The sequence below is a fragment of the Stegostoma tigrinum genome, chromosome 7 (genome assembly GCF_030684315.1).
Source record: "Stegostoma tigrinum isolate sSteTig4 chromosome 7, sSteTig4.hap1, whole genome shotgun sequence".
Lineage (NCBI taxonomy): Eukaryota > Metazoa > Chordata > Chondrichthyes > Orectolobiformes > Stegostomatidae > Stegostoma > Stegostoma tigrinum.
Genome location: NC_081360.1, coordinates 101,271,143 through 101,285,529, shown reverse-complemented (window position 1 = coordinate 101,285,529; position 14,387 = coordinate 101,271,143). Strand labels below are relative to the sequence as shown.

At 44.8% G+C, this 14,387-nt stretch overlaps 1 protein-coding gene across 4 annotated transcripts in view; it reads left to right on the top strand.

The window, feature by feature from the left end:
• Positions 1-12,601, top strand: part of dnpep (aspartyl aminopeptidase) — a 57,291-nt gene extending 44,690 nt beyond the window's left edge. For all 4 annotated transcript variants that reach the window (XM_059647555.1, XM_059647554.1, XM_059647557.1 and 1 more), the window contains 6 exons: positions 830-913; positions 2,049-2,209; positions 2,697-2,736; positions 5,878-5,979; positions 7,805-7,972; positions 11,637-12,601. In XM_059647555.1, coding sequence (XP_059503538.1) covers positions 830-913; positions 2,049-2,209; positions 2,697-2,736; positions 5,878-5,979; positions 7,805-7,972; positions 11,637-11,687 — 606 coding nt within the window. In that variant the 3' untranslated portion in view covers positions 11,688-12,601. The remainder of the gene's footprint in view (positions 1-829; positions 914-2,048; positions 2,210-2,696; positions 2,737-5,877; positions 5,980-7,804; positions 7,973-11,636) is intronic.
• Positions 12,602-14,387: the final 1,786 nt, after the last annotated feature.

The window sequence follows — 14,387 nt, the reverse complement described above, 5'->3', positions numbered from 1 at the left end:
TAAGTATAAATTATTTTACCAGCTGCACAGAATTCCAAAACTCCAACTTTAATCATAAATGACATAGCTAATAGTGGTGTTTCTGTTGGTCTTCTGTTCACTAGCTGTTTAGACCACCTGTGGACTGTCCTGCCCTGTCGCTTTCTACTTTGGATATGTTCACTCAGCACTGGGCTCACTGTCCACACTATCTCCCAGTCTAACAACATCTCGGTTTTAAAATTCTCATCCTTGTTTGCAAATGTCTCTGTGATGTCACCTTTATCTCTGTAGTTTCATTCTGCTGTTCCAACTCTCTGAGATTGTTGCACTTCTCCAATCCTGGTGTCTTGCACATCCCCCAAATTCTTCACCTCACCAGCACCTTCACCTTAAGTTCTGTAATTGCCTCTATAAACCTCTCCGTCTTTTTTTAAATTAATCCTTAAAACATAACTGTTTGACCAAAGTTTCAGTCACCCAGATTATTATCAGCTCTTTGGCTTGTGCCACATCTTATTTGGCATTCCTTTGGGATGCTGTTCTGTACTAAAGGCACTGTAGAAGTGGGAATTGATTTGTCCCTGGCCGTGCTCTCTAGTTTCTCACCACTGGTGTGAGACTGACTCAGCCGTCTGCTTTTGTATCAGCCGTGGCTAGGCAGCCAGTGCCCTGTCAGAAGGTTACAGATTCGAGTCTCCCACTGAGCTGTGCACAGCAGAAACACAAGTAAAAGTCCTGGGATGCTGATCCACAGCCTTCTATCTCAAGGGGAACAAGTGGCATACAGCTTTTCCGCTCTCTGTTTTTAGTGTCTCTGTGGTAAGAGCCATTTCTGTATCCTAAACAGGCCCTGATTGAATCATCTGAGGAGCAAGGCACACTGGCTGAGGACAGCAATATCCGAGTGGTTACACTATTTGACAACGAAGAGGTAGGTTCATTTGATAGGACGGACAATGAGAAAATATTTGTGTGTGAGAAGATATTTGTGGGATGGCACAGTAGCTCAGTGGCTAGTACTGCTGCCTCACAGCGCCAGGGACCCGGGTTCGATTCCACCCACCCGTGACTGTCTGTGTGGAGTTTGCACATTCTCCCCGTGTCTGCGTGGGTTTCCTCCGGGTGCTCCGGTTTCCTCCCACAGTCCAAAGATGTGCAGGTTAGGTGGATTGGCCTAGGCTAAATTGCCCGTAGTGTTCAGGGAAGTGTAGATTAGGTGGGTTATCATAGGGTGATGGGCCTGGGTGGGATGCTCTGTGGGTCAGTGTGGACTTGTTGGGCCAAAGGACCTGTTTCCACACTGTAGGGATTCTATGCTTCTGTAACTAGTGACCATCCATTTAAGACAGTAACAAATCCAATCAGAAATTCAGGAGAAATTTCTTGACTCAAAGAGTGATGAGAACGTGGAACTCACGCCCACAGTGAGTAACATGGATGGAATTCAAGGGGAAACACATATGTTGGGAATGACAGGTTATAAGATGAGATGGAGGAGTGGAAAGGTTTGAAGCATTGATATGAGTGTTGACCATTTGGGGCAATGGCCTGTTTCTGTGTGAATGCTTTGTAAGATGGGTGAAGGTCAAAGGGTCGCAGCATTGACTTATGCTAACTTAATAAGCAAAGCCAGCTGTAATCCACAAAGCATCATGGGAATTTCAGTCTGTTTGAGAGAGATCATTGATAACAGAGCTTTGGGGGTACTACGTCTACTGTATGTTAGAGTGAGGAGGCAGAGCCTGCATGAACTACTACAGCCAATGTGGGAGTTGAACCAGCGAAGTTGGCATCTCCCTGTCTGAACCTGCACTGATGAAATAAGGATAGATTTACATTTGTATAGTGCCTTCCTCAAATGCAAGAGCCAGTCTGCAGAACTGTTCTGAAGTGGGATCGCTGAACCTAAAATGTTAATTCTGCTTTCTCTCCACAGATGTTGCCAGACCTGCTGAGTTTTTCCAGCCGTTTCTGTTTTTGTCTCTACTTTCAGCGTCCAAGGTTCTTTCTCACTTTTCTAACCTTGTTCTTTTTGCCCCTACCTTGCCCCTCGTGGTTGTTAAAAGGTGGGAAGCCAGAGTGCTCACGGAGCAGGCTCCTCCTTGACCGAGTTAGTCTTGCGTCGTCTCTCTTCCAGTTTCGACAACCTGACTGCGTTTGAGGAAGCTATTCCCAAGTCATTCATGATCAGCTCGGACATGGCACATGCTGTACACCCCAACTATGTGTGAGTGCTTCCATTTCCAATTCTACTTTTACAGGATGCTGTGGCATTGCTATTGATTAGATCAGTAATGATGGAAATCATAAAGAAGCAGTGCTTCATTGGACTCTGGCTCCATTTAAGATAGAAAAAACAAAGCCTTTTCTTTAGAATCCCCACAATGTCGAAACAGGCCATTTGGCCCAACAAGTCCAGACCAACCCTTTGTAAAAACATTCCACCAAGACCTATGCCCCCACGCCCTATCCCTGTAAGCTGGCATTTCCCTTGATTAACACATCTAACCTACACAGTTGGCTTATAAGTAAGAGAGCCTCTTTTGAAAAAAAAAATTTGTTTTTACAGAGTTCATAAATTGCTTGTGATGTGGGGTGCGGTTTGTAGGGTGCAGAAGGGTATGGGATGTCCTCAGAAATAGAATGAAAACCCCCAGCTTTAAACGACTCCCAGAATTGGAGTGAAATTGACTTTGTGTTTTGAATACTTCCAGAGACAAACACGAGGAAAATCACAGGCCAGCCCTCCACAAGGTGAGCTTTACTGACACCTGTCGAACATCTCCAAACCTGTAAGAGTGAGCTTCTGAATCCTTCTGTCAAACTGAGCGTTCGAATTGTGTCTTCTCTTTTAACTAATCAAGTGAATTGCTTCAGTTACGTCCCATTGAGTTGTTTGTTTCTGGTAGCCTTGATGAGAGGTGTTGGTGTTGGACTGTGGTGCATGAGGTCAGAAATTACACAACCTCAGGTTATAGTCCAACAGGTTTGTTTGAAAACACAAGTTTTTGGAGTGTCAGCTGAAGACAGGGCTACACACTGAAAGCTTGTGTTTTCAAATAAACCTGTCGGACTATAACGGGTGTCATGTGATTTTTGACCTTGTCTGTTTCTGTCAAACCTGACCCCCACCTTGCCCATGTCCTCAGCTGTTGTGGCAAATGTTAAAGATCTCATGGTACTTTTAAATAGAACTGAGGGCCCTCTCTTGCCCTGACCTAGATTTATCCCTTCAACAACGCAGTGAGACAGGGAGGCAGCAAATTAGGAAGCCACTCGGCCCGTGCCTGTACTAGCTCTTTGGAAGAGCTGTCCAATCCCGTCAGTTCTGCTATAACACGTGTTTCTTCAAGGCAAACTAGCTGCAATGCGACTGACGCGTAGGGGAGCGCTGTTTCTAAAATGCAAACTTGTATTTGTGACAACGCGATGGTCTGGGTGCACGGAGGAGGATGTTCAACATCACATGATCGTTTCGCGGACTTTGTCCATGAAGTGTGTTCTATGAGAAGTACAGTACAACTTCCTCCCCCATCCAGTCATCTTGACTGTTTTTCAAGGTAACGCGTTAAATATCATTATTAGGTATGAATCAAACATTAATTCAAAATGTGCTATCCTTTGTGTTCGGCTTTTGACTGATTTTTATTTGGTGGTCTGCCCTAACTCCACTTTTTCCAAAGGCTCGTTGTTTCTAAGTGTGATTTTCTGAACGCGATGTTGCACAGAACGCAACTATCATGTTTAACAGAGCCGACTGTAAGTCCCACACCCTTAATCAATTGCATGTAGCCCAGCAATTTTTCTTCCTTTTCAAATATCTCACCAATTTCCCTTTGTAGGTTATTGTTTGTAGATGCTCCTACCATCCTTTCACACAATGCTTTCCATAATTTACTGTGTAATTTTGTCATTTCAGTTACCTCCTGATTCTTTCAGAGCTGCTGCTAATTTGTTGCCTTGATGTTTGTAAAGTTGAAACACAGCTCCAGGAACAATTACATCGTTCTCCATAAAGCCTCTCATCGAGCAGTGATAGTGAACCTTTAGCCACAATTTGGCAACTTCACAATCAGTCTGAGTGATCCCATTTAGGGGTTTACTTACGTGCCTTTTGAAATTGGATTCAGGGCCTGAAACACAGTAACAGGATTTAAATTCACATTCTCAAGATTCTAGATCACTCAAACAGAGGCCTCTTCAGTATCCTTCCCAAATGAGAGCTCCCCCAGAGATTCTAAAGATTTGCCACCAGAATGAAGCTCCTAGGACTGGACTTCACTCTTTGCTTTTGCGAATGTTTTAAAAGCCAAAAGAAATGAACCAGCAGCTGTTGTGGGACTTCAACTCCTGGTCTCTGGATTAGTTGTTCAATAATTGCTACACCATCATTGAGGAAGTCGTGTTCGAGGAGTCACTTTGGGAAAGTACTACATTTCATTAAGTGGTGCCATGGGACTTTAACATTGACCGAACAAATGAGACTTGAGTCCCATGCCTCACTTTACAAACTAGTGAACCGATTGTATTTTTAAATACCTGCATTGACATAATAATATTAAATAAAATTTCATATTTGTTATGCTGGATTTCAGAATTGTACTGAAAGTTCACAGGGCTCAAGGCAAGAAACGAAGTTATTTAAGGTCAGGGATCCTCTGTTCATTAGCCACCCCTTCTCCTACACCCCACACACATACCATGGCCCCACATGCCACACAAACATGTACATACGAAGTCCTGTTCAAATAAGCAGTAATCTGTGTTCAATGCCTGCTGAAATTGGCCTGTTGAATGTTTTCACATTGCTCTAATAGAATTTTCTGTAGTGCCTCGAATGTCGTAATTCCTTAAGATGCTTCACAGCAGTGTTTTCGGAAGTTAGCAACGAGAAGTCCATAGAGTTACTCCACCATTCAGTTCAATTATGCTGGATGTCTACCTCTGCTAGCCCCATTTCTCTTGATGTTATTAGAATCTAAAAATCTCTTTTTTCTGTATTGAACATACCAAATGAGAGCACGCCCAGAGATTCCAAAGATTTGCCACCAGAATGAAGAAATGCCTCCTCAGCTTAGTCACCAGATTAGGGGCAGGCCACATATGACAGTGTCCCCCAGCCCTAGTTTTATCAATATCACTAAACCATGACTTCGCCACATACAGAGATATTGGGGAAGACAGAGAGATTTGAAGTTGGAGAGAGAGTTGGATATCTTTAGGGAGGGAATTGCAGAGCTTAGGGCCCATCAGTTATCGAGTCATATGGCATGGAAACAGACCCCTTAGGTCCAACTAGTCCATGCTGACAATGTTCTCAAGCTAAACCTGTCCCACCTGCCATATCCCTCCACGACTTCCTCTGGCAGTTCATTCCACACACAAACCACTCTCTGTGTAAAAATGATGCCTTTCGTGTCCTTTTTAAATGTTTCTCGTCTCACCTTAAAAAGTACACCTCCTAGTTTTGAACTTCCCCATCCCAGGGAAAGACCCTTGTCATTCATCTAATCCATGCCCCTCATGATTTTATAAACCTCTATAAAGCCATCTGTCTTGAATGCATTGGTTGATGCTCATGAGGCCAGGCCTCGGAACCTGGTAAGGCTTCAGAGATTTATAAAATGGGGTGAGAATTTTAAAGTGGAGGTGTTGCTTGCTGGGAGCCAGTTTCTGGTCCTGGACAGGGCTGATTGGTGAATGGGACTTGATACAAGTTGGAATATGAGTAATGGAAACATCATATTTCAATGAATCACACTCAGTATAGTCTCCTGGTTACATGCAGTTTTATTTGGGATGATGGTAGGTTGTAGTCTGTGGACCAGTCAGCCCATACGTTTTTGCTGCTTTCATGAGACTTGTTAAAGATGCCCCTTTTTATTTTTATCTCAGGGACCAGTGCTTAAATTTAATAGTAACCAACGATATGCATCAAATGCTGTGACTGCAGCCATAGTGCGAGAGATTGCTAACCGCGTGGGTGTCCCACTCCAGGTAAGACTGCTCTCCATTCTTCCCCACATCTTCCCTCCAATTTCAGGTCTGCTGGACAATGATGGAAGTGTCGTGGAAATTTGGAATTCATTCCCTGTAAGGCTGGGTGTGCTGGAGGGGGATGGGAAGCAGTTAAAATGTTCATGTTGAATGTTTCGTTGACTGAGGGAAATGGAGCTAATCTTGAGCATTGCCATCACCCAAGAACCCCTAATGGAATTGACGAGATTAGTACTCAGTTTAGAGGCTGGGAGTTCTGCCTTGAGTAGCCCACCTTCTGATTTTTGGGAAATCTATGTTACAGTGTAGAGGCAGATAGGTTTTCAGTTCTATAACTTTTTTCCTTTTGAGGGTTAGAAGCTTTTTTTTGGTGTTGGTCAAAGCAGCATTTCCAAGAAATGTAAGCTAAATGAAGAGACAAGCTACTTGGTGAGATAATCGTTGAAGTGTTTTCTAAATTGCACAATGATTACCCAGAGAAAGAGAGGACATAGGAAGTGTAGCTCTAAAAAAAAATGCTTATCAGCAGATGTGTTCTTTAGCGGCCTCAAAATAACTGAAAAAGAAATCATCTGGTTTTTTTTCCCCCCTTGGAACTGTCCTGTGTTTCAAGGTGAGATGGAGAGGATCACATAAAATGTGAGATTAGAAGTAGCCCGTTCAGCCCATTGGGTGCGCCATCACCACATCCAGCGAATGTGTCTAATGTCATCGAAAGGAAACATTTGCAACCTTACCAGTTGAATAAGAAATTAGAGTGTAGACAAGGGTTAAACTTCTCTGGGGTTGATTATCTGTAAAGGCTATTACTGGGAAAAAGGACAACTGACTTCTGACATGTCCAGTAGTGCCATCAGCTGGGACCATAACGACATCGTAAGTTACACGTGTGCTGAACTACCTTCCACTTACCTAAATGAGTACAGATCTCACAGCCTCAGAAAGCTTGACACCATCCAGGTGCCTGCTTAATCAGTGCCCCCTACACTATTTTAAGCATTCACCCTTCCGACATTAACACACAGTGGAGCAGTGTGTAACATTGACAGCAACGACTGCAGCAGCTTACCACGGCTCTCTTTGACACTGCCTTCCAAATCTGAGACCTCTACCACCTAAAAACAGAAGGCAGAGGGACCACCATTATCTGTAAATTCCCATCCAAACTGGGTACCGTCCTGATTTGGAACAATAATGCTGTTGTTTCACTGTCACTGGGTCAAAATCCTTGTCAACGTTGCTGTGGGCATCACCAGCAGTTCAAGAAGGAGGCTCACTACCACCTTCTCCAGGGTATTCTGAGATAAAATGCTGTGGCCTGAGGGCGGCACGGTGGCTCAGTGGTTTGCACTGCAGCCTCACAGCGCCAGGGACCCGGGTTCGATTCCAGCCTCAGGCGACTGTCTGTGTGGAGTTTGCACATTCTCCCCGTCTCTGCGTGGGTTTTCTCCGGGTGCTCCGGTTTCCTCCCACAGTCCAAAGATGTACAGGTTAGGTGGATTGGCCATGCTAAATTGTCCATAGTGTTCAGGGGTGTGTGGGTTATAGAGGGATGGGTCTGGGTGGGATGCTTCAAGGGGCGGTGTGGACTCGTTGGGCCGAAGGTCCTGTTCCCACACTGTAGGGAACCTAATCTGATCTAATCTAAACAGTGATAATGACATCTCCAGGATGAATAAATATGTCTTTGTTTTAAACCCACTAACCCCTTCATAATCCTGAACACTTGTGTTAAATCACTGCTGTGTAATCCCAGCTGCTAACCAGGACATCCTACCTCGATCTCCACAAACTTTAAACCACTTCCAAATCAAATTCCTTTCAGGATGTCATGGTGAAGAACGACAGTCCCTGTGGCACTACCATCGGCCCAATCCTCGCCTCTGGCCTTGGGCTGAAAGTATTGGACATGGGCTCCCCGCAGTTGGCAATGCACTCCATCCGAGAGATGTGTTGTACATCGAGTGTATTCCAGACCATCACATTGTTCAAGGTAAGCGCCACTCTGCACCCTGGTGGGCATTGAGAAGGTTACATTCCCCTAGCGTCAGTGACGTACAAATGGCGCTGCATCTCGTGGCCTCACAAGTCGAAGCCAGTGTGGAGTTGTTTTAATTACTTTCTCCCCACTGGGTCAGTCTCACCTGCAAAGTGCCCAGCAGTAAATGGGACAAGAACAACGCTGCTGGAAAAGCTCAGCAGGTCTGGCCGCATTTTTCAAGGTAAAATCAGAGTTAACGTTTCGGGTCCAATGACCCTTTTTTGTTCACGACCTGCTGAGCTTTTCCAGCAGCGTTGTTTTTGTTCCTGATTTACAGCATCTGCAGTTCTTTCGGTTTTTATGCAGCAGTAAATGGCTTGACTTTACGTATTTGCTGCTTACTGTCAGAGGCATCACTAGTTTCTATCACTTCCACTGCTGCTGTGGCCCTCAGTTTAAACCTACAGACTGGGTTTGCTGTAGCACGGAGAGACTCTCTGGAATCAGAATCTATTTGTTGTCAGCCTCACTGTACTACCCAAACTCCCCTCCACTAAGACAGTGTTGTCAGGCATGGTGATAAATAAATGCAGACCCCCATCCAAGAGGCAATCCCCAAACAAGGGGACACAATCATAAAACTTAGACCTAGCTTGATCTTGGGTAATACCATATTGAAAATGTCAGATGTTCCCATCCCACTGTCCCAAAAATTCCGTTCAGCATCGGAGTCAGTTGATTGAATCAAATCAGTTTTTGATAGATCTTTGTTGGGCACGGTTCTGTGAAACTGAACTGGCGTTAGTGGTGGAAGCAGACAGAGGCGTTTAAGGGACTTTTAGATAAGCACATGAGCATTTAAGGAATGGAGGGATATGGACCAAGAACGGGCCAAGGGGATTGGTGGGTCAAAGGGCCCGTTCCTGTGCTGTATTCTAACTGAGGCAACTAATCCGAGTTAAGATGCATTGTGTTCCTCATTACATTGAAGGTAAAGGTTCCAACACACGCCACCCACAGCTCTCCTCACCACCCCCCACCATGGTTTATCTCCATTTTGTCATAGCCACAGCTTGTGTTTACATAGCATCTTATATGTGCTGACATATCCAGAAGCGTCTGCACAGGAGTGTTAACGGAGAACATTGATACCAAGCCATATTAGGACCTTGTGACCAGAAATATCATCGACCATGCAGGTTTTGGAAAGTGTTTTTAAAGAGTGAGAGAAGGGGAAAAGTTTAGGAAGAGAATTCCTGAGCTTAGGGCCTGTGCACCTCGAGACCCTGGTGCCAGTTGTGGGATAGTCGAAATCAAATGGATGAGGGCAGATCTGCTGGAGTGAGAAAGCGAAGGGGAAATGGATAGAAGTTATTGAAATCACGTGGGGTTTGGACGGTGGATCGGGGAAATCTTTTCCCACTCGCAAAACAGCCAAGAAGCCGCGGACGCTGTTTTAAAGCCTTTAGCAAGAAGAAGCAAGTGCATAGTGAGCAAGAGTTTTTTTCAAACACCAGGCCATTTGAATCTGGAATGCACTGTGTGGAAATGTGGTGGAGGGCAGGTTCATTTGAGGCATTCAAGAGGTACATTGGATGGTTATTGGAATCAATGTGCTGTGTTACAGGGAAAAGACAGGAAATTGGTGCTAAGTTAAAATGCTCAGACAGTCAGTGCAGACATGATGGGCTGAATGGCCTACTTGTATCGCTGTAACGATTCTGTGCATGCAGGTGTCAAGGAGGGTTCCAGGGAGTCAGGATGCTTAGTTTCCATTGCTCATGAGCTCCGCCAGCTCTGAGCTGCTTGTGTTCATGGTGTGAGTTTTATTCTGTGGACGGTGTGTACATTATACCCACCAGCTGGTGGCAGTGACACTCAGTCTTACAAGGATTGTTTTCTTCTGTTATTTGTACAGAGTCGACCCTCTAAGCAAAAGCACAGTCTTAGTTTATCGAATGCCAAACAGTACAAACGCAGCGAACCCCACCCCAAAACAAATCTCACACATAATGGTCACCCCTGGGACAACCAGCAGAGGGCCACTGACTCAAGGGTTGGGGGTGGGGGTCCAAGGAAAGTTTGCTCCAGGACATGGCTCTCGTGCCGTTTTGCACCCTCTGAAGATCATAGCAGTGACAGTCCAGGAAGAGGTCACGGTCTGTGACAGTGTTTCTTCATCACATGGTGCCCCCTTGCCCTGTCCCACTTCCCCAGAGTTTGAGGCACAATCGGATGTGAAATTTCTTTGAGTAGATGTAGAGAAAATATTTCTTCTGGTGAGCGCAAGTCCAGAATGAGGAGGAAAAGCTTGCATTTATGCAGCACCTTTCACAACCTGAGGACTAAAGCAGCCAGAGAAATCTTTTTTCCAAAAAGATTGTAATGACTGTTATGATGAAAGAAATGTAGTGAATTTGAGCGCAGCAAGATCCTATGGGACAATAGCAGAATAATTCTTTATTTAAGTGATCTTGGTTGAAGGGTGAATATTAGCCAGGGGATTGGGGGAAGCATGCCTGGATCTCAGAACTGTGCCATGGAATTGTTCACGCTCGCACCAGAGAGAGCCATAGTCTAGCATCTTAACAAATGCATAATTGTTACACTGGGAGTGGAAGCCTGGATTTACTGCTTCTGTCCCTGGATTGTGACTTGCGTACATGAGCTCCTAACCTCAGTGTGAGTGAACTGCAGTTAACTCAACTTAGCAATCTGTCAGGAGTCACACGACGCCAGGTTACAGTCCAACAGGTTTATTTGGAATCACAGGCTTTCGGAGCGCTGTTCCTTTGTCAGGTGAAGTGGAGGGAAGTCGTGTGACTTCTGACTAAGTCCACACCGACCCCTCTACATCTGAGCAGTTTATCACAGTGTTATATCCTACACACCTCATCAGTTGTAAACCTGTGGTTCCAACATGGCTACCCCATGACTATAGAGATGGCAGGAACTGCCGATGCTGGAGTCTGAGATAACGAGCTGTGGAGCTGGATGAGCACAGCAGGCCAAGCAGCATCAGAGGAGCAGGAAGGCTGACGTTTCGAAAAAGGATCCAGGCCCAAAACATCAGCTTTCCTGCTCCTCTGATGCTGCGTGGCCTGCTGTGTTCATCCAGCTCCTCACCGTGTTATCCCGTGAGTATAGTTGCTTATTCATACAGAATCTTGAATCTTGCTGAAAAGAGAGACGAGTTATTGAAACCATTTGCCTTTGCACTCATCAAGGTGAATGCAAGAATGGCGAAATTCAGATGATTCCAATCAGTTTATACTGGGACCAGAAAATGTGATCATTGGTGGGCAAGTTGGCCTGGAAAAGCAAAATGTCTCAAAAAGTTAAACAAGACTTGAGTACTGAGTCATATAGAATGGAAACAGACCCTTTGCTGCAACCGGTCGATGCTGACCTTAATATATATCCATACCATAATATACTTATTCTCAGCAAACAAAAATGTGTGTTCAGTCCTCTGTCTCTGTCAACCTACCCACACCCTTTTCTCATGCAACATAAATGATTATAACTGTCTGAAATTTGACATTCTTGTGTTTGTCCTGATGATGAAAAGCCTCAGCGACATTTTCTGTTTTCAGTGATATTTGACGCTTTAAGATAGCGGTGGGAAGGTGCAGGGCTTTGATGCGTAGCCCATTTCATCTCTGTTTTCTCCTAGGGTTTCTTTGACCTCTTCCCATCTGTGATCAGCAACATGACGGTTGACTGAGCTCAGCAGCTCTGTAGCACCGAGAGGCTCAGGGGGCTCTGTTTGGCAACACATATCACAACCTGACTAGACTGGTTGAAACCCACACCGCGTGAAACCCTCTGAAGGACCGCAACATTTAATTATGCAACTTGCTGTGATCAACCAAAATTTGAAAACTCGCTACTTGGCACTTCGCTACAACAAGATGATGTATTCGGCTCAGCGACTCTACTGCTATCCCCAAACGTTTGAGTGATTTTTGTACTCAGAGTTCTGGGAGCCTTGTTCCAATCTCACCCAAGTGTCAGTTGCATATGTAGAAAGCTTAACCTGGTGATGTCTGCACACTTGTTGATGGCAGCCTGCTACAGCACTAACTAGGTCATCATGTGCCCCATACCCTGTAACTTGTTGCCAGACATTTGTTGACAGACTCGGACTCTCATACACACCTGCGGCACTCCCACCTGTGTCAGCAGACAGATGTAAAACTGGCATTGACCAGCTCCCTCAGGACTCGCAATGGACAAATGCAGTTAAAATTACCCCATTAATCTCTCTTAGCTAAATACAGCTGCATCTCCAGCATCGTAACCCGGACACAATTTGAAGGGAATCCGTGTCTCGGTAGTACAATGACAACTCACTCTCCACTCTTCTATCAGTAAATGAGGGATTTTCTGAAATGTGCAGGACTTGGGTAATTAGCTCCACCTGAAGATCTATCTCTGATGCAGGCAAGATGGGCTGAATGGTCTCCAGCACTCTGACTTCAATCTCAGGAACAATTATCAACTCTATTCTGGAAAATTCTCAGACTGTTAAAGAACATATCATTTTTTTCTCACGATGAAATCGCATGCATGTCTCTTTAAAATAGATCACTTTGTAAAGAATAAACATGAGAAATTAAAGTTGTCTTGGATGTGAAATCTTACTTATTCTCACTGTGATACAAATGCTCTTTCCAGTACCTGGGATGAAAGCACTATAAAAATGCAAATTTTCGTAAAAAAGTGAAGTTCCAGTTCACAAGAATGTACAAATCAGGAGCAGGAGGATTCACAGCAGGCCAAGCAGCATCTCAGGAGCACAAAAGCTGACGTTTCGGGCCTAGACCCTTCATCAGAGAGGGGGATGGGGGGAGGGAACTGGAATAAATAGGGAGAGAGGGGGAGGCGGACTGAAGATGGAGAGAAAAGAAGATAGGTGGAGAGGAGAGTATAGGTGGGGAGGTAGGGAGGGGATAGGTCAGTCCAGGGAAGAGCCAACAACATCCCATTCTGTCAATGGATTTTTAAAAAATGAAGGAATTGCCTCCTGTTTAATGCAGCACTTTATTTATTTGTTAAGGTATCCTTCAAACAATTCAGATTAGTTTCTCAGGCTAGCTGTCAGCCTCAACTCGCTATTCCTCACAGACTAATTTTGAACCAGAATTACAAAAGAGTGCACTTTTGATTAATAGTCTGTGCGGTTAAATCAGTTGAGACATCAAGTATAATGACAGGAAAAATTGTACAGATTCACCCTCCCGGTTGCAAAGCTGGCATGAGGTAAGGTCGAATTAAGATCGAACTCTGATTCCCATTCTGCTCTTCTAACACCGGGTGTCTCAGTTGGATGCGCCCGCAGTTACCACTTGTGGCCCAAGTGAGTGGAGATTGGAGGATGTCAAAGAGGGAGCACCCTCTGATTCTGGTCTCTTGCACATTCCTCCATTACCATCACTCCACTATTGCCTGCTGTACCTGGGTCCTAAACTCTGGAATTCCTTTCCAATATCTTTCTGCCTCTCTACCTCTCTTTATGCCTTTCTAACTTTTTAAAATTGTACCTTTTTGATCAAGCTTTAGTTCACCTGTCATTGTCGCTGCTCCCAATTTGCAAGCCCTCCCTGATCTCTTCAATCCTGCAAACGAGTCAGAAAGCCTGTAATTAAATGTTATTGAAACAAAATTTGTATCAACCCAGAGTTGGTCAGTTGAACATCCCACAACCCTAATATACTGAAGGTGACACTCTGGAATATATTGAGCGCACTCCATACTTTTGCAGCAACCTCTCAAAAGACCACCATTCACAAGGAGATCCAACACTAGATCGGCTGCGCTAACACAGTCTTCTACACATTATAACATAGTGCTTGACCCAAAGATCGCCACAAGCTAGTACAAGACCTGGTGTGCAGGGCAGTTTTGTTTTATTCACAAACAGGATGAGGGTGTCACTGGCATTTATTGTCCATCCCTAGTTACCATTTTAGAGGGAAGTTGAGAGCCAACCACATTGCTGCGGGTCTGGAGTCACGTGTAGGCCGGATCTGGTAAAGATGGCAGTTTTCTTCCCGAAAGGGTATTAGTGAGCGAGATGGGGTTTTTTTTTGACAGTAGTTTCACCATCGTCATTAGATCGTTAATTCCAGGTTTTTAAAATGAATTCAAATTCCACATCTTCCGTGGCAGGACTTAAACCCAGGGCCCCAGAATGTTGAGATCACAAGGTGTGGAGCTGGATGAACACAGCAGGCCAAGCAGCATCAGAGGAACAGGAAGGCTAACGTTTCAGGCCTGGACCCTTCTTCAGAAAAATGATATTTTTCTGACCCGAAATGTTAGCTTTCCTGCTCCTCTGATGCTGCTTGGCCTGCTGTGTTCATCCAGCTCTACACCTTGTTATCACAGATTCTCCAGCATCTGCAGTTGCTACTGTCTCTCC